We start from the raw sequence: 22,261 nt of genomic DNA on the forward strand, positions 1-22,261 counted from the left end.
AACCTTGGCTCATACTTTGTAAGTTTGAGAGCAACACATGCAGTACTCAGGTCATCTGTTAGTCTGTTTCTGGTGTCAGATTTGATATAATTCAAAGCTGAAAACAGCTGCTCACAAGCATAAGATGATTCAAACAAGGTAAGGAAAGCAATCCCAGGTGCTTTCATTGACTTAAAATTATTTGGCAGAGAATTCCACACTTTAAGGATTTCATTTTCAGAACTAACTGTGCTGTCCTTTGTCATCCCTTCTATCTTCTCAGGTGTCGTAGAATTTATTTTTCCAGATAGAGTTTTTTGGAAATTCCAATAGCTCCATTTCCAGATTTCATAAATCTAACCAGTGTAAGCAGGAAAAATCAAGTTCTTGAAATTTGGCTTTATCTGGAGAAGTAAAAAAAACCCCAGAGGGTTGTCTCCCTCTTACAGAACTGTAAAAATCTGTTACAAAATTTACCCTTGCAGCTGCTACAATGTTAGAAAATTCCTTATAGATTTCCTGATGGCTTGTAGGATTGTCTGCAAATGTAGAATTTTCTAAATGCATTTTTAGATTTGGAAAATATTTCACCTGCTGACTTTCAAGGTCTCTCTCAAAAACCTGCAGTTTTCTCTCAAATGTTTTGATATCACAAAACATCCTTTCGGCTGATTTCCCTACATCTTGCAGTTGTTTGTTCAGTACATTGAAGTGTAGTGTAAAATCTGTAAAAAAAAACATGAGGTTGGTAAGCCAGGCCATATCAGTGAGCTGTGGATATTCCTGCCCTTTTTCATTCATAAACAGCCTAATTTCATCCAAACAGGCTACAAATCTCTCTCATCCTCGGCTCAGCCACCGAACGTTATTGTACATAAGTAAACAATTATACTGTGCCCAAACCTCCTCAAGAACTGCTTGAAACTATCGTAAATTCAGAGCATGAGCCATGATGTAATTCACCATTTTTGTGACATCTTTGAGGACATTGTCAAAGTTTTTGCTGCTTTCCCGGGCACAAAGAGCTTCTTGATGTATAATACAATGGAGCTGAATGACTTGATGTTTTGTTTCTTTAACAAAGATTTCATTTTAACTATGTCATTTTCAGAACTAACTCTGCTGTCCTAAATTCCAATAGCTCCATTTCCAGATTTCCCAAATCTAACCAGTGTGAAAGATCAAATTCTTCAAATTTGGCTTTATCTGGAGAAGTAAGAAAACACAGGGTTGTCTTCATCTTACGGAACTGTAAAAATCTGTTACTAAAATCCACCTTTGCAGCTGCTACATTGCTAGAAAATTCCTTCCTGGTGACTTGTAGGATTGTCTGCCAAAGTTGTAAAATTTTCTAAAAGCATTTTTAGATTTGGATGGCCCGTGGCTTTCAAACGCTTCCAAATGCCGCTTGCTCATTCACTCGCTCACTTACTGCCCTGTAGCTTCCAAACGGCACTTGCTCGCTCACTCGCTCACTGCCCCGTTGCTTCCAAACGCTTCCAAACGTCACTTTTTTGCTTGCTCACTGCCCCCTCGCTTCCAAACGTTTCCAAATGCCGCTTGCTCACTCACTCTCTCACTTACTGCCCTGTCACTTCCAAACGCTTCCAAATGCCACTTTTACGCTCGCTCGCTTGGCACGCATGCCATAGGTTCGCCACCACTGGTATAGGGTCTTCTGCTTGAGCAGGGGGTCCCCAACCTGTAGGACACAGCCCACTACTGGGCCATGGCCTATTCACAACTGGGCTGTGTTAGTGGTGGGCAGGCGTGCACAGCCCCACTCGTGCAAATGGTGGGCGCCAGAACTCCCAGCTCTATTTGTGGCCACACAAATAAAGCTTTCGCCCCCCCCCCCAGCGGCATTATTACAAAGTCATCTTATTGCCCCCAACAATCTGGGTCCTCATTTTACCTACCTCAGAAGGATGGAAGGCTGAGTCAACCTTGAGCCTGGTGGTACTCAAACCTGCCCTAATTGCAGGCAGCTGGTGTTACTTAAGGAGGCATTAGCCCACTGCTCCACCAAGTGTTGCTAAATACTGTAAGTGGTTCCATATTGGTCGTCATAATTGCTTCTGTTCAATCCTATTCTCCATAAAAATGTAGAAACATTTGTTTTGTTTTGGGGTTTTTTAACCCAACTTGTAGTGGGACTAGTAGGGACTGGTGGGGTAGGAAAGGAGAAAGCCTCAAAATCAGAAGAAAGGCAGAGCATCAATGCAAAACCTAGCCCTTTGGTACATTCAGCATGGCTGGCTGGAGAATTCTGGGAGTTGAAGTCCATGCATCTCAAAGTGGACAAGGTGAAGAAACACAGAGCCAGACTTTTGAGCCAATAGGTTAATTCAACTCGGTTGGCCACGTTGCCCTCTTATAAATTGGAATTGATGTGTCCTCAGTTGTATTGGGTTGGATTGTTAAAATTGCTGTCTTTTAACTTTCTTCACTGTCCATAAATAAATAAAAACCCAGGTCTGCCGGGTTTGAAAAGATAATACCAGTCCCAATTTTAAGATGCGCTTTAAGAATTTCAAGTATTCCCAGCTAACTCTTTTAACTCTGGGTAAGGGACGCGGTGGCTCAGTGGGTTAGGACGCTGAGCTTGTCGATCAGAAGGTCGGCAGTTTGGCAGGTCGAATCCTGAGTGCCGCGTAACAGAGTGAGCGCCTGTTAATCGTCCCAGCTTCTGCCAACCTAGCAGTTGGAAAGCACGTAAAAATGCAACTAGAAAAATAGGGACCACTACGGTGGGAAGGTAACAGCGTTCCGTGTGCCTTTGGCATCTAGTCATGCCAGCCACATGACTACGGAGACGTCCTTGGACAAGCGCTGGCTCTTCGGCTTTGAAACGGAGATGAGCACCGGCCCCTAGACTTGGAAACGACTAGCACGCATGTGCGGGGGAACCTTTACCTTTACCTTAAGCCCAGGATCATTAGATGGAACTCTTTTAGGCAACTTCTGGCAGGCCAAACATCTTATCTAGAATCCATTGTTGTATATGCGTTTGTACGTGTGCGTGCTTTTATTTATATAAGTTACCTGAATTTGTTTCTTGGTATTTTTATCATTTTTATCTGTGACGTGATGAATGTATAACTTTATTATCCTTCAGAAGAAAAAAGAGAAAAATCCATTGTTTGGGGCAAGGGTGTGAGTTCTTCTTGACATTCCTGGCTCTGTTGGGTCCCAAGTCCAACTGCTGCTGTCCATGTTTGAAGAGTGGGAAGGCTGATGGTTCTAAATCATTGGGTTTTTTTCAGCAAACACACCCACTTATTGTTGTGACTCAGGGCCAGCCTGTGGGTCCGGCAGCCGGCTCAGATGTCTCGGATGACTCAGATGAGGGGGAGGAGGAGTGTGTGGGAGACGAACCGGCTGATGATGGTTTGGAGGCTTCGCAGAGCCCCCAGCCGGGGCCCTCTTCTCAGCTGCGTGAGCCCGATAGTGCGGAGGATGATGACCCACAGCTGGCCCTGTTCAAGGACGCCCGACGCAGGAGGCAGTCGAGCAGGACCAAACAGAGAAAGGCTGTGGGACTCCTCGGGAGGAGGCACAGGGAGGCCACGCCCTGATCTCTAAATAAAAGGAGTGTTTGGGGAGGGGCTGGTTGCTGAAAGCAACCCTTCCGTTTGAGGATTCAAGTTCCAGTGTTTTTGTTTCTTGTTCTGGTGTTTGAGTAATAAATCTTGGCAGACGCTTTTCAGCCTCAGACGCTCTCCAGTCTCTACTGTTTGAACAGGGGTTTGCCTTATTGCAAGGCCGGTAGCAGGCTGGTTCAGAACACTTATATTCAGTTGCTATTTCCTTCGGTTTTATATGAAAAAAAGGAGAGAAAGGGGCAACGACCACAAGTCATTTATTTACAATTTTTATACAGGTAGCCTTCTACACACCGCCATTCATTTAGTAATGGAATACCATTCCAGACAAATGGTTGTCCAATGTCTTCTTGAAACCTCCAGCATCCATAACTTTCTCAGCAGACATGTCAAACTCGCGACGTCACATGACGTCATGCGACGTATCGTGACTTTTTCCCCATTGACGGCAATGGGGTGGGCGCAGCTTCCACGTGACACGTCTGGCCTGCGGGCCGACAGTTTGACACCCCTGTTCTAGAGACAAGCTTTTCCATTGATTAGTAGTTCTAATTGTCAGGAAAGTTCTCCTTAGTTCTAAGTTGGTTCTCTCCTTGATTAGTTTCCATCAATTGCTTCTTATCCTGCCCTCAGGTGCTTTGGAGAATAGCTTGACTCCCTCTTCTTTGTGGCAGCCCTTGAGATATTGGAACACTGCTATCATGTCCTTCTCTTCATTAAACTAGACATGCCCAATTCCAGCAAACGTTCCTTATATGTTAGCCTCCAGTTCCCTAGTCATCTTTGTTGTTCTCGGTACTCTTTCTAGAGTCTCAACATCTTTTTTACATTATGGTGACCAAAACTGGATGCAGTATTCCAAGTGTATGGCCTTATCAAAGCATTGCAAAGTGGTATCAACACTTCACATGAACTTGATTCTATCCCTCTGTTAATGCAGCCTAGCACTGTGTTGGCTTTTCTGGCAGCTGCAGCACACGGCTGGCTCATATTTAAGAGATTGTCCAGTAGGACTCCGAGATCTCTCTCACAGTTACTACTATGGAGCAAGATACCACCTATACTATACCTGTGCATCTGGTTTTTCTTGCCTAAATGTAGAACCTTTTTTTCCACCATTGAATTTCATTTTGTTAGCGCCGTGTTCAAGGCTTCAAGATCCTTCTGCATCTTAAGCCTATCTTCTGGAGTATTGGCTATTCCTGCCAGCTTGGTGTCGTCTGCAGATCTGATAAGTTCCCCATCTATTCCATTGTCCAAATCATTGGTGAAGATGTTGAAGAGCACTGGGCCCAGAACAGAGCCCTGGGGCACCCCACTACACACTTCCTTCCATGTAGATGCAGTTCCATTGAGGACCACACACTGAGTGCGGCCGGTCAGCCAGCTACGAATCCATCTGGTGGTGATGCTGTCTAACCCACGTTTTTCTATCTTATCAAGTAGTAGGTTGTGATCTACTTTATCATATCCGTTACTGAAGTTCAAGTAAATTATAGCCACAGCATTCCTCTGGCCCACTAATTTTGTCACCTGGTCAAAGAATGCATTAAGATTTGTCTGGCATGATCCGTTTTTGACAAACCCATGTTGGCTCTAGGTGTTCGTCGATTCGTTGCTTGATTATCTTTTCCAGAATCTTCCTAGGTAGTTTCTGAACGTTTCGTTACCAGACTAGGTAACATCTGCAGCAGGATTTTCTTGTCCAATTTTCCTTAGCTTATAAATAAAACAGGACAAGAAAATTGGATAAGAAAATCCTCCTGATGTTACCTAGTCGGGTAATGAAACGTTCAGAAACTAAATTGAAACAAGCTTGGAGAGCCAACCACTGCCAAAATCTAAAGTCCCGAACTAAAAGTATTTTCTATTATTTCAAAGTGGGTATTAGAGTTTCATGCCACCATAAAATCATAGCCGTTTTTCCCCCCCTTTAACTTCCTGAAACTACACGCACTCCTCTTCACTTACTCTGATTGTATCCTGGATGAAAAAAAACCATAATGCATCTATCAGGTTATTCATTTATTTGCAGAAGAAAATTCAAGGGCATGAATGATTAAGCAGAGCACTATGGTTTTCTGGGTCACTTTACTCTGGGTTTTGTGTTGCTTTTCAAAATGACGTCCAAATTTAAAATGTAATTATACTAAACAAGGGCATTCAGGTGTTGTGTGTGTATGTGTGTGTCCAACAAGTTCAGATGGCAGCCACAACCTCACAGTCCTAAGACCTGCCCCTCCCATGGACATCATAGAGTCTAATTTGGATATAGGTAGCAAGCCATTCCTGGCACTTCAATATTTCGAATCAAAAGCATCCTGTTTGAAACAGGAAACAGGATTTTTAATTTAAAAGTGCTTTGACTTACTTATTGCTTCCTGGTGATTTCTAACTGCCGCTTATCATGAATTCCTGATTCATTTGTTTGCTCAAATACCTTTCTTTTCTCACACAAAGGCCTACGCACCGAAATTCAATCTAGGCGAACAAGAATTTATATTAAGAGTCAAATGAGATATGCTATTCCACTGGCAGTTTATTTAACAGTATTCCTGTTGCCATGCTCTGTAAGAAGTCGTAACAAACACGGGGTGGGGGGGGGGAAAGAACAAGGAAAAAGCTTTTAATTGCCATTGTCTTAATCAACAGTAGAAAGCTTCAGGGGAATAGGATTAACTTTCGAATAAATATCACCAAAGGATTTTGGAAGACAAGCAGAGGTGCATAATATACAGTATAGTGTGAAAGAAACCACTGGGTTATTTTTATTTTATTTTCAGCTGATTGGCATTTTTGCAAGGTCTGTGGAAGGAATTGAAGGCTCTGACATGATGAACTTTGGACCAAATTTAGATCCTTCTGCTGCAAATATCAGTATTTCAAACGCCAGATGTCATCAAGGTAATTTTTAATCATTATTATGCTGATTGCTAGCTTGGCAAATATTGTACTAAGTTCTGGTTAAGAGCAAATACTAGAAGTTCACTGCATGGGAATGAATCTCAAGGACTTGTCCAGATGTTTTCTTAACCAATCCTGCACTTGAAAGAGGCTGATGTAGAAATCTCGTGGTTTGTCTCCTTTGCTTGGCTGATCTCGTATCATCTCCCCATTGTCGTTTTTCTTCTTCCGCACACATGGATCATATGTACCCCAGCTGATCACACCCACCTATCGGGAAAGACAAAGGAATTGTAAATAATAAACTAGATAACCTGGATGAGATCCAGTGAGTCACAAATTGTGATTATTAATGCTCTTGGCCAACCTAAATCTCATCGTTTCTTGCCCTTCACCTGGGGTGGCTGTGAACAAGGAAGCTTCCATTTTCCATTGGTGGTTGTTCATAAGCATGATGTCAAAATGCACATCATGATGTTATATGCAAGAGCCGTGATGGCGTAGTGGTTAGAATAAAGTATTGCAGGCTAACTCTATCCACTGTCAGGAGTTTGATCCTGACTGGCTCAAGGTTGACTCAGCTTTCCATCCTTCCGAGGTCAGTAAAATGAGGACCCAGATTGTTGGGGGCAATATGCTGACTCTGTAAGCTGCTTACACAGGGCTGTAAAGCAGTATGATGCGATATATGCTATTGCTATTTATTCTTTCACCATACCATCACACCATGTGCTATGTGTCCAAGGCGGTTCTGATTGTGATGTCACAATGAACTTTGCATGACTTGTCCCTTTGCTTCCCCACAGATTCTTACTAATTGAATATATGTGGTAATAGAAGCAGGGTTGAAATGCCTGCATGCCAGAGGATCCTTGCAGAGACTTTTTCATTCGGCCTCATCTCTAAAACATAGCCAAGGGTCAGGGTCTCCAAATTTGGCCTCTTTAAGACTTGTGGACTACAACTCCCAGAATTCCTCAGCCAGCTGGCTGAGGAATTCTGGGAGTTGAAGTCCACAAGTCTTAAATTGGCCAACTTTGGAGATTGCTGGCCTACGTACAGTGGTGGGATTCAGCCAGTTCACACCACTTTGGCAGCACCGGTAGCTAATTTTTTATTGCCCAGGCCCAGAATGGAGTTCCGGAAGCGGCATCCACAGAGAGAACCAGTTGTTCGCATATTTGAATCCCACCGCTGCCTATGTTGTACTTGGTAGCCTCCTCCAGATACACACTTGCATTTACTCTTAGTGTTGTACAGTGGCTAACGCGTAGCGCCAAGGCTGTGGTGACTGCAATGAGTCACCCATACAATACTCTTGGTTTATTCTTATTTCCGCAACCACACGTGTTGGCTGACCATTGCTATTCTAACTTCTGCCTTCCTGAGCTACTTTAAATTAAAACATTTTAAAGCATAAAAGAAGAGCAAGTGGGACATATCTGCAGGAAAATTAAGGAGGTTAAAAAAAAGCGGGGGGGGGTAGAGAGGCTGTTTTGGAAAACAAGATCACACAACCACGAGCCCATCCTTCTGCTTACTGCAAGAATCCAAGTAGAGCAGACCCAACAGAAGGTACTCTGGCCTCTGCTGGAACACATCCAGAGCCTTGGTGGAGCAGTGGGCTAATGCCTCCTTAAGTAACACCAGCTGCCTGCAATTAGTGCAGGTTCGAGTCCCACCAGGCTCAAGGTTGACTCAGCCTTCCATCCTTCCGAGGTAGGTAAAATGAGGACCCAGATTGTTGGGGGCAATAAGCTGACTTTGTAATAATGCCGCTTGGGGGTGGGGTGAAAGCCCTAATAAGCAGGCATCTACATAGAATGAAGGCTATTGCTAAGCACATTGATTTGTGCTTTAGATTGTAAGCCGCCCTGAGTCTTCGGAGAAGGGCGGGATGTAAATGGGATTAAAAAAAAACATCCAAGAAACGGGAGTCAACTTCTTCCATTCCAGGGTCTTCACTCTTGAGCAGGGCTTTCTGCTTGTTGGGAAGATTTTCTAACCCTCACCCTGAGGAATCTTGCCTTTTCTCATGCAGAGTATCTCAACTTTTCTCAGAGCATCTAAAGCAGACATGTCAAACACAAGGCCTGGGGGCCAGATCCGGCCCGCGAAGTGGTATCATGTGGCCCGTGAAGCCATCTTGGAAACAGTGAGGGAACGGCCCCCACTGCCTTGGCCCTGGCCCAGAGACCCTCCTTCTGCCAGAGACCCTCAGATCTGTCCCACTCCCGCCCAGGCCCCCATAGGCACCCTTGATGCGAACGATGTAGAGCTGGCCATGCCCACCTAGTAGGCCATATGCACTTTAGCCACGCCCACCCAGTAGGCCACGCCCACCCGGCCCCCTGAGGGCAACCGCAATGCTGATGCGGCCCTCAATGAAATTGAGTTTGACACCCCTGATCTAAAGTGTGAGCAAGCGTCCATCCCCACCACGAGGTTCTAATCACCGCCCCTACCATCGCTTCCCTGAAGGACTGCAGGACTTTGCCTAAGTTCACATACTGAACTAAGTTCTAACCATCGTGGTCAAGTCGTACCACTCTAGCTTAGTGCAATAAATCACAAATTTCAGAAAACCCTGGCTTAGGAACAGGTAGGATCATCGGGAGGACTGGGCGGAGCCCAGATGAAAAGAGCTTTGACCAACTAACGTCAGCCACTGCACGTGCCACATTCAAATCCAGCACATAATTCATTACCTGAAAATGTCTTTCTCTCCTTTCCACGAAGAGCGATCCTCCAGATTCACCTGCAGAAAGTGGGAGAAGGGAGATTAAACAGAGGACAAGCTTCACCGCTTCTTGCCACCTCCAGGAGGGAAAAGTTCAAAACTTCAGGCCTTGCAAAACTGCCCAAAACTTAACCCCTGATTAGATGAACAATAACAGGCTTCTTTCTTTCTCCTGATCAGAGATGTATCTTTACATCTGGGGAGACCGAAGACAGAGAACGTCTAAACCTACCGACCTAATGCCTTGGCCTAATCTGGACTTGTTTATTTAAAGTTAATTGTTTATTTCTCACTAGCCTTGGACAGGTTTATTTTTAAAAGAGGACAGATTATCTCGTGAAGATCACTACTTCTTAGAATTCTTCCCTCTGTGTTAAACATGGCAGAGTTGCTCCCACTTGCTTCATCTGAAATGCCAATTGGTATCTTATGGTTGATAAAGCCAAACAGCAAACCATTCTGGGTCATCAAGATGCAAAACTACGTCAGCTGGTATCCAGCTGTTCCATGGAAGAAGCATTTTGCAATTCCTCCTCCTCCTCATTCATCAATGCACTGTTGGATGAAGGATTGGGCTATGGATCATCCTGTTCCATGCTGATACATGTGGGTTGGTAGACAGATATTTTTTGACTTCCCAGTCTAGCGACCGATTGCCTCAAAATACGATCCAATAAACTTCTATATATAAACGGGGACCAGAACTCATGGCCTTCTGGCTTCTAATCTGGTGCCTTGAAACACTATACCAAACTGGCCCACAAAATGCCTACTTGGGCAGCAGGAAATGTACATTATTCCTAACCCCCATCTCATCCTTTGGGTGTCTGAAACCTACAAGGCACTGAACCAAGGAAGTTTAGAGAAGGAGGAAAAGGGTACTACAAATAAAAGTTGCCATAATATTTATTTATTTATTTATTTAGTTATATTTATATACCGCCCTTTCCCTGAGGACTCAGGGCGGTTTACAGGGAATTAAAAAATCCAACATACAAAAGTTAAAACCGAATTAAAAATATTAAATTGACCCTGTACACAATTAAAACCCCAAATAAATAAGTTGATTCAGCATGTAAGGAAATAGCCTGGACTGAAAGACCTCTGTTATTAGAAAATATTTGCCCAGCTGGGACCAGCAATGTGATGCATCCAATCTTTCCTCCCCACTCCTTAAATGTCCTTTAAAAAAATTGTTTTTACCTTTACACCTTGTATTTAGCTCTGGGAAGTCGGGGAGGGGGGAGGGAGGAAGGGGAGGGGGAGGGCTAGGAAGGGTTGGGTGGGGGGGAGGGATTGTTAAAGATAAAATGTATTGAAGAACTTTTCAATAAAAAAAATGTCCTTTAAAAAAAAAGAGAGAGAGAATAAAATTATGTAACTTGTCTCCCTACCTACCCACCCACCCAGCTCTGCGCTAGTTTATTTCAGCCGGAGGCAAAGTTGACTTGCCATCTGCTCTGGTGCAGCTCTGTAGAATCTCTGTGCTTCATCATCCCACTGATTGGGCCTTGACCCCATCTTTAGGATCGGTGGCTATTAGCCTGGATGGCTGTGGGACTGCCTCTGAAGGCCATCTGCTGGAAGACTAGTGGTCAGTTGGAGACTAGTTGGAGACTAGCCAGTTGGTGGGCCACTGTGAAAACAAACTGCTGGCTAGATGGGCATGGGATTTAATCCCGCAGGATATTGCTTATATCAGCATCTCTCAATCTTGGCAAGGTGAAGATGTCTGGACTTCAACTTCCAGAATTTCCTAGCCATCCATGCTAGATGGGGAATTCCGGGAACTGAAGTCCAGACATCTTCACCTTGCCGAGGTTAAGAAACGCTGGCTTTCGTCCATATTCTCACATCCAAAATTCAGCATCCTGTTCCTGGTTCTATTTAATGGGTAGTTGAAGGGATCACCGATTGGCTTATGAGGTCATCAGAACAGCCATGAAGATGCAGCACAGCCTCAAACTACAACTTACAATCATAATGGAGGCTGGAACTTAGGTTATAAGTTGTTGGCGGTTGTTAAGTCAAGACACCATGTGACTGGACTTGCTTTTACAACCGTTTTTGCGAGTCATTGCAGTTGTTAAGTGAATCGTGTGATTGTTAAGGGAACCACAAGGTCATTAAATGAATCCGGTGTATCCCAAAAAGTCACACATGGCATCATGCCACCACAGAACACTGCAACTGGTCATAAATACGATCCAGTTGCCAAGCGCCCCAAATGCAATCATGTGACTGGGGGTGGGGGTGGAAAAATGGGAGTAGTGTACAGCAGTTATGACTTTGAGGATGAGTCCCAGGTAGCTTTTTAAAAGTCCATTATAACTTCAAACGGTTGTTAGTGACTGGTCGTTAAGTCAAGGGTTACCCATTTTTCTAAACAATTGGCGAGCGGAAATGGTACAAAGCACTCCTTATCTAGTGACTCCAACATAGATGGCGCAGCTTGGCCAGAATTCAACCCTCCTTCTTTGACATTATACACACAATGGGGATACAATCACACCTCTTTGGCAGGTAAAATTCACCTTTGCAAGTGTATGCTTCCAACGACTTCTCTTCTCCACTGCACAGAAACCTGTCGGTCACCACTTCGTCAACATTGGACACATTGGAATATATCTTCTGAATAGCTCCAGAAACACATGTGGGACGCTGCAAGAAACAACAGGTTAACAACAGATCGGTTACTGGAGTAGCGAATTGGGCCATTGCATCAAGGGCTCGCCACCCATTCTTGTGCGTTGACTTCAAATCAGGTTTTGAATACTGGTGACTGCCTCGACTAGTCCCTACAGCAAGGTTGTTTCTCAACCTTGGCAACTTTAAGATGTGTTCATTGCCGAGTTCTGTTCTGTACCAGCCTGCTACCGGCCCTGCAGAAAAGGCAGGGACAACCCCTTTTACAAGAAGGCAAGAGGCTGGAATTACGCCTGCCAAATTTATTGCTACAAAAACAAATAGAACAAAACACAAACCAAGAAACAGGAGCTTTTCAAGCGGTTGCCTTCAGCAAACCAGCCCTCCCACGCATTCCCCCTTAAATACAGTTCAGGGCGTGGCTTCTCTCTGCCTCCTTCCGAGGAGCCCCATTGCCTTCCTCTGTTTACTCCTGATTGACTGCCTCCTGCGTCGGGCGTCCTTGAACAGGGCCAGCTGTGGGTCATCTTCATCCACGCTGTCAGGCTCACACAGCTGGGTCTGCGTCGTGACCAGGTGAGAGGGGCCTGGCTGAGGGCTCTCATCAAGCTGTCCAACCCCCTCAGCAAGCTCTTCAACACCCCCCTCCTCCTCCTCCTCTGAGTCGTCCGACCCAACTGCCAAACCCACAGGCTGACCCTGAATCACAACAAGTTCTCCCAACTCTGCCTCAGGGAAAACGATCAACGTAAATCTATCCTTCCTGTGGCCTATTGTTTTCCTGCCTTTTCTGAGTCCTGCGTTTCTAAATCAAGGTAAAGCAACACAGCCTAACAAATCTTATTTAGCTTCAGGCTGTCTTCTCAGTGCTGTCAGCTTGAAGAGGGGAGAGATTACTTGGTTTAAGCCTATGGTACAAATAGGCCTGGGATGAAGTGAATGCAGTGTCATGGGGACAGAAAAAATGAAATTTCCCGAATATGTTTATGCAAAGAGGAAAGGCTCGCAGTCACTTTAGCTCAGTCTTTTTCACCCTTGGCAACTTTAAGACAGGTAGACTTCAACTCCCAGAGTTCTAGGAGTTAATGTCCACCCATCTTAAAGATGCCAAGTTTAAGAAACATGGCTATAACTAATATATGTATTTATATTTTTCTCCGTTCCTCTCAATCGTACAAAGGTAAAGGTAAAGGTTCCTATGCGTGCTAGTCGTTTCCGACTCTAGGGGCCAGTGCTCATCTCCGTTTCAAAGCCGAAGAGCCAGCGCTTGTCCAAGGACGTCTCTGTGGTCATGTGGCCAGCATGACTAGACGCCAAAGGCGCACGGAACGCTGTTACCTTCCCACCGCAGTGGTCCCTATTTTTCTACTTGCATTTTTACGTGCTTTCCAACTGCTAGGTTGGCAGAAGCTGGGACGAGTAACAGGCGCTCACTCTGTTACGCGGCACTCGGGATTCGACCCGCCAAACTGCCGACCTTCTGATCGACAAGCTCAGCGTCCTAACCCACTGAGCCACCGCGTCCCTCAATCGTATACCTGTACATTATTTACATAATGCCAATGCTGTTAACTTTTTCTTTAGCCAGATCCGCATCTCAAAAACCCACGACTCTTGGTTTGGTTTCATAATCAGCTTTGGTGGGATTCAGAAAAAAAAAGTGAACTTGGACAGAGACAAAAAAAAAAAAAAAATAATAAAGCTTCTCTGCTTTCTGTCCTGTGAGGTTGCTCCCTGAATAAGTTGGAGAGCGTGTGTGTGTATGTGTGACATTTGTAGAGAACAATTGGTTGGTTTCACTGGATGAAAAGGATGGAGCATTCTACTTCTACTTTCCCCATAGCCTGCAAAATCTAGAATACAACGAAGCATAGAGTACCCCTGCATGGGTTTTTACAAGAGTGTAACAACATTATCACAAAAAAATAAACTTGACTGTAAAAAATTCGATTTTTGTTAATAGAGTTATCTAAGCCTGGAATATCTTACCCATTTCAGTTGTCTCAGCTACTAACTTGCCCAGTTTTAATTCCAATTTAACTTCTCATCCAATATTTAAGAGTTCCTAAGGGGGCGTGCCTATCGTCCCTGTGACATTTTAGTTTTTCTTCATTTTTGTTTGTTCAAATTTGTAATTTTGTTTGACCAATAAATAAATAATAAATAATATGCTTTAAAATTAACTTCTTTTTTTTTCAAGGGGAAAGCAAATTAACATCCCCCCATTCATCTTCTTTAAGAGATTTTTCCACCATTCTTTCCTCTTCTCTTTCAGGCTCTCATTACCCAGAATCCCTGAGCAGGGAGCTAAATACTCACACTTCTTTTGGTCTTGATCTGCACATTCATTCTCTTGTGGTCCAAGGAGATGAACTCGGCAGGCACCTTCTCAAAACTCAGAAGCTCGAGTTCTGTGGAGCAGAAAGGGACATATAATTATGGGTTTAGATCAGGAGTGTCCAACCTTTGCAACTTTAAGACTTGTGTACTTCAACTCCCAGAATTCCCCAGCCAGCATGGCTGAGTGAAGAATTCTGGGAATTGAAGTCTACACATGAGAGTCATGTAGACTTAACCTCCCAGATGTCTGTGGAGATTCTCAGTCATCAGGTCATCGTTCTCTCAAAGGTGCTTTTTCAAAAAAAGAAAGAAAGAAAAATTCCAGTTATCTTTTGGAAAAGTTTCTTTGGGTTCACCTCCCAGAATTTCCTCAGCCAGCAAAAAATTGTAGGCTAAAACATATAAAGAAGGGTTGCTGGAATTGGGTATGTGTAGTTTAATGAAGAGAAGGATGAGGGGGGACATGATAGCAGTGTTCCAATATCTCAGGGGCTGCCACAAAGAAGAGGGAGCCAAGCTATTCTCCAAAGCACCTGAAGGTGGGACAAGAAGCAACGGATGGAAACTGATCAAGGAGAGAAGCAACCTAGAACTAAGGAGAAACTTCCTGACAGTTAGAACAATTAACCAGTGGAAAAAACCTGCCTCCAGAAGCTGTGAATGCTCCAACACTGGAAGTTTTTAAGAAGAGACTGGACAGCCATTTGTCTGAAATGGTATAGGGTTTCCTGCCTGAGCAGGGGGTTGGACTAGATGACCTCCAAGGTCCCTTCCAACTTTATTATTATTATTATTACATCGTAAAGTTGCCAAGATTGGACATCCTGGTTTAGACAGATGAATAATTATGGTCAGGAAACCTAAGAGCAAGGAAGACCCATCCTCAAACAAAAATAACTGAACACTTTTGCTGTTTCTGAACAGAAAGAGCAAGAAACGTGACCAATAAAAGATTGGGAAGGATGGTTTGCATTCTGTCCCCTCAGAAAATGGAATGGTGAAAGGCAGCCACCTAGAGTGGAGCAATTTCCTCTTCTGAAGGAACTGCTTGTTTTGTTTTGTTCTTGAAAAAACCCCGTTACAAGATTTGTTTTCTATTTTTTTTAAAAAAAATTGTTCTAATGAAACTGGGCTGGGTTGTTTGTAAGCGTGCCAAGAAATGTGAACTCAGCATGTGGAATTTCTTTATAATATTTGTTCCGAACTATTTCTTCATCCTTCCTCTGAAATAGCAAAGGTTTTAACCTCCCAATTTCCTCAGAATCTCTCACATTAGAACCGCAAAGATAAGGATGTGCTGACCAGTCTAAATTGGTCAGTGACCGGGTCTGGATAAGCTGAGGCAGGATATGGGGTTTTTTTCCAATTGATTTTTTTTATAAAAAAAATAAAGCATTAAAATATTCCTCAATCTTTTTGCCCTTAGTTTTCTTGAGAATAGCTTGTAGTCATTTCCCCAATACTCAATATTTCTAAATATTGGGGAGGAGCGGGGGGGGCAGGTTCAACCCTACGTCCCTTTTTTGTGGAGTGCTTCAGGCTTCAGGGATTGCGATTCTCCCAGTTCCTGTTTAACATCTACATGAAATTGCTGGGAGAGGTCATTTGGTGTTAAGACGGTACAGTATCATCAATATATGGGTGATGCTGGCAATTGACACTCAACAATATACTGTATCTCTGTCTCTGGTTGGGCACGTCAGACATTGACCCAGTGCCTGGAGCAGTGTTTCTCTACCTCAGCAAGTCTAAGATCTGAAAACCTATTTATTTGAACAGGCCGGCCTGGTTTAAGGGTTTGGGGTATTTTTAATTATTTATTGTAAGGGCTTCATTAATTTAATTTTACTTTTAACTTTTGTAACTTTTGTAGTGCTTTTATTGCCCTGTACACCGCCCTGAGTCCTTCAGGAGAAGGGCGGTATAGAAATTCAATAAATAAATAAATAAATGTGTGGACTTCAATTCCCAGAATTCCTCAGCCAGCATTCTGGCTGGGGAAATCTGAACGCTAAAGTCCATACATCTTAAAGTTCTGGAGATTAAGAAACAGGGTGTGTTGGTTTAGGGCAGGGGTAGGCAATCTTGGCTCTTTTATGACTCGTGGACTTCAACTCCCAGAATTCCTGAGCCAGGAATTCTAGGAGTTGAAGTCCACGAGTCATAAAAGAGCCAAGGTTGCCTACCCCTGGTTTAGGGAACCGGAGTTGTTTCTTTGATGCTGGTTTAATGGTTTCTTCAATATTCCTATTGTTCTTGGTGTAGAGTATACCACTCAGAGTTATGGCACATAAGATGGACAGCCATATCTCATCAATCAATCAATCAATCAATCAATCAATCAATCAATCAATCAATCAATCAATGTCATGCTTCCTAACATGTATGTTCTCTTTTTTTCAATGCACTTGAACTTTTTTGTACCTTTTGCAAATATTATTTAACGCAGATTGAAGACCGGATGTTAGCAGACCGTTCACTGTTACTTTGAGATGAGAAGCTGGTGCATTTTAATAAGAACATATGTCAAACGTTCAAATGAACAAAGAAAGTGTAATGGGGCTAGCTTCAATTTGCAGGTTTGAATAGAACAATCAGAGCCACAGAACACACACATTCATGAGAATGATGCACGGAAATAATGAACTGAGGTGGGGGGAAAGGGGTTGCGAAAAATGGGTGTATCTCACAAAATTGCAATCAGTAACTGCATCTTTGGGGAACTATTCATGTGGGGGAAATGAGTGCAATATTAAAAATAAAAGTAAAATGAAGCCTAACAAACCAAAAGTGACAGATTTGCAACAATTGAGAAACCGAGAGGAACTGAAAGTAATAAGATTTCCAAAAATGGAAAAAATGAAGGAAACCATTTTGTAAAAATGAGGAACTGATATTGACAGAACGGCCCCAGGGGGACAGGCATAGGGTGCTTTTGGGAGGAATGTTAAAAGGATGAAAAACGGCCATAAGTCACTTTTTTCACCATCATTTTTACTTCTTTTATTATGACTGATAAAATAAATAAAATAAATAAAAATGATGTCTTATCTTGTCCTTCAGCAGCTCAAAGTGGCAGAGATAAGGCTTTCTCCTTCACCTTTTTCCCCGACTGCAAAAGCTGCATGAGATAGGCTGAGCTACATCTAGTTTCACGGAGTGAACCTCAACCCGTCTGACATCTTGGTCACGAGACCGGCCTGGCTCAACCAGAGTCTAATGGAGCTCGGTGCAAAGTATGGAGAAGACGGGTGTCCTTACCGTGATCTCTGCATGTCGTCGTTCCGGGCTTTTTCTTCATGGCTCTGCTGGCCCCTTCGGTGCAAGGTAGGCAGATTGGCCTAGAAAGAAAAGATGGACCTGTCTGATTTCATTTATTTTTTATTTTTTATTTTTATTACATTTATATCCTGCCCTTCTCCGAAGACTCAGGGCGGCTTACAAGCTTAGCAGTAGCCTTCATTCTATGTATATGCCTGCTTGTTAGGGCTTTCACACACACCCCAAGTGGCATTATTACAAAGTCAGCTTATTGCCCCCAACAATCTGGGTCCTCATTTTACCTACCTCGGAAGGATAGAAGGCTGAGTAAATCTTGAGCCTGGTGGGATGCGAACCTGCACTAATTGCAGGCAGCTGGTGTTACTTAAGGAGGCATTAGCCCACTGCTCCACCAAGGCTCTAATGGCCATTGGGAGAAATCCCGGGGGGGGAGTGTCCCAGAAAGGTGGGCAGGTAACAAGAGGAACGAAGGAAGACAGGATCGCAATTCAAATTGGGTAGGGCCACCTGTAAATTTCCAGCTTTGGACATTTGTAATGGGAAATTAGCGACGAGGTCAGCAAAACTCCAAGGGGCACTCCAAGGGGATTCGGTGGGCCACGACACAGGGCTGTGGCCAGGTGGCCCTTGACTGGCCACTCTTCTTGTCTGGGATACATAATCCACTGCATCCACTACCAAAACCTGTACCTGTTGGTTTACTTAAAAGGGGCTTTCTCTGTCCTTACTGACACTACTGGGAAAAAATTGCAATAAAAATAGAAGGGAAACCTCTTGGTAACCAACAGTCAACACGAGAGCAAAAGCATTGGTTGTAATAAACGTAGAAAGCCAGGTGGTCACAAAAACATTAAGCCTCATTCATCACTCTCGTTTAGTGACTGCCTTGCACAGGGACCGTCCACAGTTACCACAGCAATGAAAAAGTAACTTTGCTACCAGTCCTCTCATTTATGACCTTTTCAGGTCTGTAAAGCAAAAACAACAACAACAACAAAAAAACAAAACCCTACTTACTTTAATACTTTACCCAAGTATTAACACACTCGCATTTCCTCCTATCTATCTTATTCCAAAATCAGACTATGTACTGTGTTTTAAAAGGGACGCGGTGGCAAAAGGGACGCAGTGGCTCAGTGGGTTAGGACGCTGAGCTTGTTGATCAGATGGTCGGCAGTTTGGCGGGTCGAATCCCGAGTGCCGCGTAACAGAGTGAGCTCCTGTTACTCGTCCCAGCTTCTGCCAACCTAGCAGTTCGAAAGCACGTAAAAGTGCAAGTAGAAAAATAGGGGCCACTACGGTGGGAAGCGTTACGTACGCCTTTGGAGACGTCCTCGGACAAGTGCTGGCTCTTCGGCTTTGAAATGGAGATGAGCACCGGCCCCTAGAGTTGGAAACGACTAGCACACATATGCAGAGGAACGTTTACCTTTACGGTGTTTTATTTTGTTGATCATGTCACAGGACCGATCAATCAATGAACTACTACTATTTCTTACAAGCGTCGTTGCAGCACTATTTAGCAATCATTGTAGATTTTAGAAAGAGCCAGCGTAGCCATATTCCACTCTGCATCAAGCTGTGGAGTTGGTCAACAGTATTAAATATCTGGGGGTGCAGATAACTAACAATCTGACTTGGTCTCTCCACACGTCATCCTTAGTGAAGCGTGGAAACCAGTGTTTGCATTTCTTACATCGGTTGAGGAGAGCACATCTTTCTCCTTCTGACCTGGCCACTTTTTACGGAGGCACGATTGAGAGCATCTTAACAAACTGCATCACTGTCTGGTTTGGTGGCAGCAGTGCCTCAGATAAAGTGTGGTAAGGAGAACTGAGAAATAATAGAGGAAGTCATTATTCAGGATACTGCTTATAAGCGCTACATACTTAGACCTCGATGATTGTTAGAGACCCCCCCACTTTACAGTCTGTTTCTGTTGCTCCCCTCTGGGAGGAGGTTTCGAAGTATTTATAGCAGGACTACTAGATTCTGTAATAGCTTTGTTCCCTATGCCATCCGTCTGGTAAACTCACAAAATTCCTTTTTCTTGCCATGTATATGTATACATCCAAAATAGACAGTGTTGTTTCTCTGGGCCATATATGTGTGTGTTTGAGGGTATATGGAAAATTGATGGTTTTTTTGGTTATGTTTATGCAGTGTATATTGGAAGTGGTTACCCTTTGAGAGCTGTATGCAATGAAATCTCATTTTAACGCATGCTGATCAGTGTACATTTAAAGTGACAAACTTATTATTCTATTCTTTTGATCAATCAATAAACTACTGCTGCTTCTACAAGTGCAGTGGCAGTACTATTTAGCAACTGCTTCACTTAATGACCAAGTTGCCGGCTAAATGAGAACTACCTGTAATAGCATAGTGCGAATGAGTTTCCAATGGAAGAGCCTGCGAATTCCTTTAGGCTTCCGTTGGGATGTGCAGAGAGCATAATTAGTGTCACCCAATGAATGTTTCTGAACAAATCAGGTGAACTTTAAAACCCTGACAAAGAGACACGATACCTGATTCGTCCCCCGAAGGACACAGGTTTCTCCAGTTCAATGAGGGAGATATCGTAGTCGTAGAATTCTTGGATGCCCTGAGCTGTCTTGGCTCGAATGTTGTATAATTCGTGGTCAATCCGTCTCTTTATCTGTATCCTGATTTCTCCTCCTGCCAAGGGGAGAAAGAAACAGAGATCCTCAATTTTCTTTTTCTTCTGTAAAAACATTGCATTGAGGAGCCGCCCTTGGTGCTCTCTGAGCTTGGTTGTTTTCTTGCAGACGTTTCATTACCCAAACTAGATAACCTCATTGGTGCTTGAACTACTTGTTATGGACTAACAGTGCTTGTTACCTAGTTTGGGTAATGAAATGTCTGCGAGAAACCATCCAAGCTCAGAGAACTCCTTTCAAGCCTGAGCTACAAGTATTTTCATCTTTATTGGTAAACCTGGCATTGCTGTCAGGAAAAATGGCCTCCCTCTTTTCCTGTCATTTCTGGAGATGACAAGAAAACAGCCAGCATCAATCTGCCAGGGATTTAGTTGGTCACAAAGATATCTCAACTTTCCAGTAGAAGAGAATAGCTATGTCACAGGGTTGAACTGTGGGGTGGTTCTCTGAGCTTAAAGTTGTTTTCTTGCAGACATTTCGGTGCCCAACTATGTACCATCATCAGTGTCAGTTGATGATGATATTACTGATGATGGTACCTAGGTGGGTAATGCAACATCTGCATGCAAACAGCCAAACTCAGAGCCTTGGTGGAGCAGTGGGCTAATGCCTCCTTAAGTAACACCAGCTGCCTGCAATTAGTGCAGGTTCGCATCCCACCAGGCTCAAGGTTGACTCAGCCTTCCATCCTTCCCAGGTAGGTAAAATGAGGACCCAGATTGTTGGGGGAAATTAAGCTGACTTTGTAATAATGCCGCTTGGGGTGTGTGTGTGAAAGCCCTAATAAGCAGGCATATACATAGAATGAAGGCTACTGCTAAGCACATTGGTTTGTGCTTTAAATTGTAAGCCACCCTGAGTCTTCGGAGAAGGGCGGGATATAAATGGGATCAAAATAAATAAATTAAATAAATAAATCAAGTGCTCCATATATCTTAGCCTCCTTCATAGGAGGAAGCTTCCACCATGGATGAACTACAGGTCTCCGCTTTGCATACAGTAGATGCAAGACTTCCGTTCCTTCTTAGGAATGTCAGCTAACTAAACAGAGCAAAGCTTTGAGCTGATAGGCCAAAGATGGACTCCTCACTGCATTATACTGACCTGAGGGCCAAGCTCTACAGTCCAATTAATGCGATGTGCCTTTGTGTGTTACCAGGTGTTGGTTTCTTGGTGTCCATTTTTTGTCTCCTGTCCCTCTGGTGAAGAACAGTTGTTCAAGAGACTGCAATTTTGATTATTAGTGAGAAAATATCAACCGTGATTCTACACCGGGGGTGTCAAACTCAATTTCATTGAGGGCTGCATCAGCATTGCGGTTGCCCTCAGGGGGCCGGGTGGGTATGTCCAGGGTGGGCGTGGCCTACTGGGTGGGCGTGGCTAGAGCGCGTATGGCCTACTGGGTGGGCATGGCCAGCTCTACATCATTCGCATCAAGGGTGCCTATGGGGGCCTGGGCAGGAGTGGGACAGATCTGAGGGTCTCTGGCAGAAGGAGGGTCTCTGGGCCAGGGCCAAGGCAGCGGGGGCCGTTCCCTCACTGTTTCCAGGATGGCTTTGCGGGCCGCATGAAACCACTTCGCGGGCCGGATCTGGCCCCCGGGCCTTGTGTTTGACATGTCTGTTCTACACCCTTGTCTCTATGCGTACGATGGGTTTGTGTGATTGATATTGTATTTTAGTAACAAATCACGGTTAAACATTGGAAGTATCCAGGAGTGCTACTTTATCACTGCAAAGGAGTGTTTCTCAACTTTGTCAACTTTAAGATGGGTAGACTTCAACGCCCAGAATTCCCTAGCCAGCAGGTATGGAGAATGCTGGCATAATGGCTGGAGAATTCTGGGCGTTGAAGCCCATCCACTTTAAAGTGCCAAGGTTGAAAAATCCTGTTGTAGAATATAATCACAGAAATCTTGAAAGCCCCTGCCATTTCTTACATGAAAACACAATCACAGTGGGGTTATTATTCTAAGTCCCCTTCTCATGTCTCCCCTTTTCCCAGGACTGAGTTGCCTTTATTTTTTTTTCCCCCTTTAGGGCTCCTACAGTATCTACTTTCATCAAGGTGTTCTCCACCTATTC

At 43.9% G+C, this 22,261-nt stretch overlaps 1 protein-coding gene across 1 annotated transcript in view; it reads right to left on the minus strand.

The window, feature by feature from the left end:
• Positions 1–5,720: 5,720 nt before the first annotated feature.
• LOC308664609 (complement C2-like) overlaps positions 5,721–22,261 on the minus strand; it is a 57,887-nt gene continuing 41,346 nt past the window's right edge. The window contains exons 13-18 of the mRNA XM_081322002.1: positions 20,025–20,175; positions 17,476–17,555; positions 14,194–14,285; positions 11,763–11,889; positions 9,197–9,246; positions 5,721–6,758 (exon numbers count right to left, since the gene is read on the minus strand). Of these exons, the coding sequence (XP_081178128.1) occupies positions 6,570–6,758; positions 9,197–9,246; positions 11,763–11,889; positions 14,194–14,285; positions 17,476–17,555; positions 20,025–20,175 (689 nt within the window). The 3' untranslated portion in view covers positions 5,721–6,569. The remainder of the gene's footprint in view (positions 6,759–9,196; positions 9,247–11,762; positions 11,890–14,193; positions 14,286–17,475; positions 17,556–20,024; positions 20,176–22,261) is intronic.

This window comes from Vipera berus (assembly GCF_964194415.1).
Source record: "Vipera berus genome assembly, chromosome: 2".
Classification (NCBI taxonomy): Eukaryota; Metazoa; Chordata; class Lepidosauria; order Squamata; family Viperidae; genus Vipera; species Vipera berus.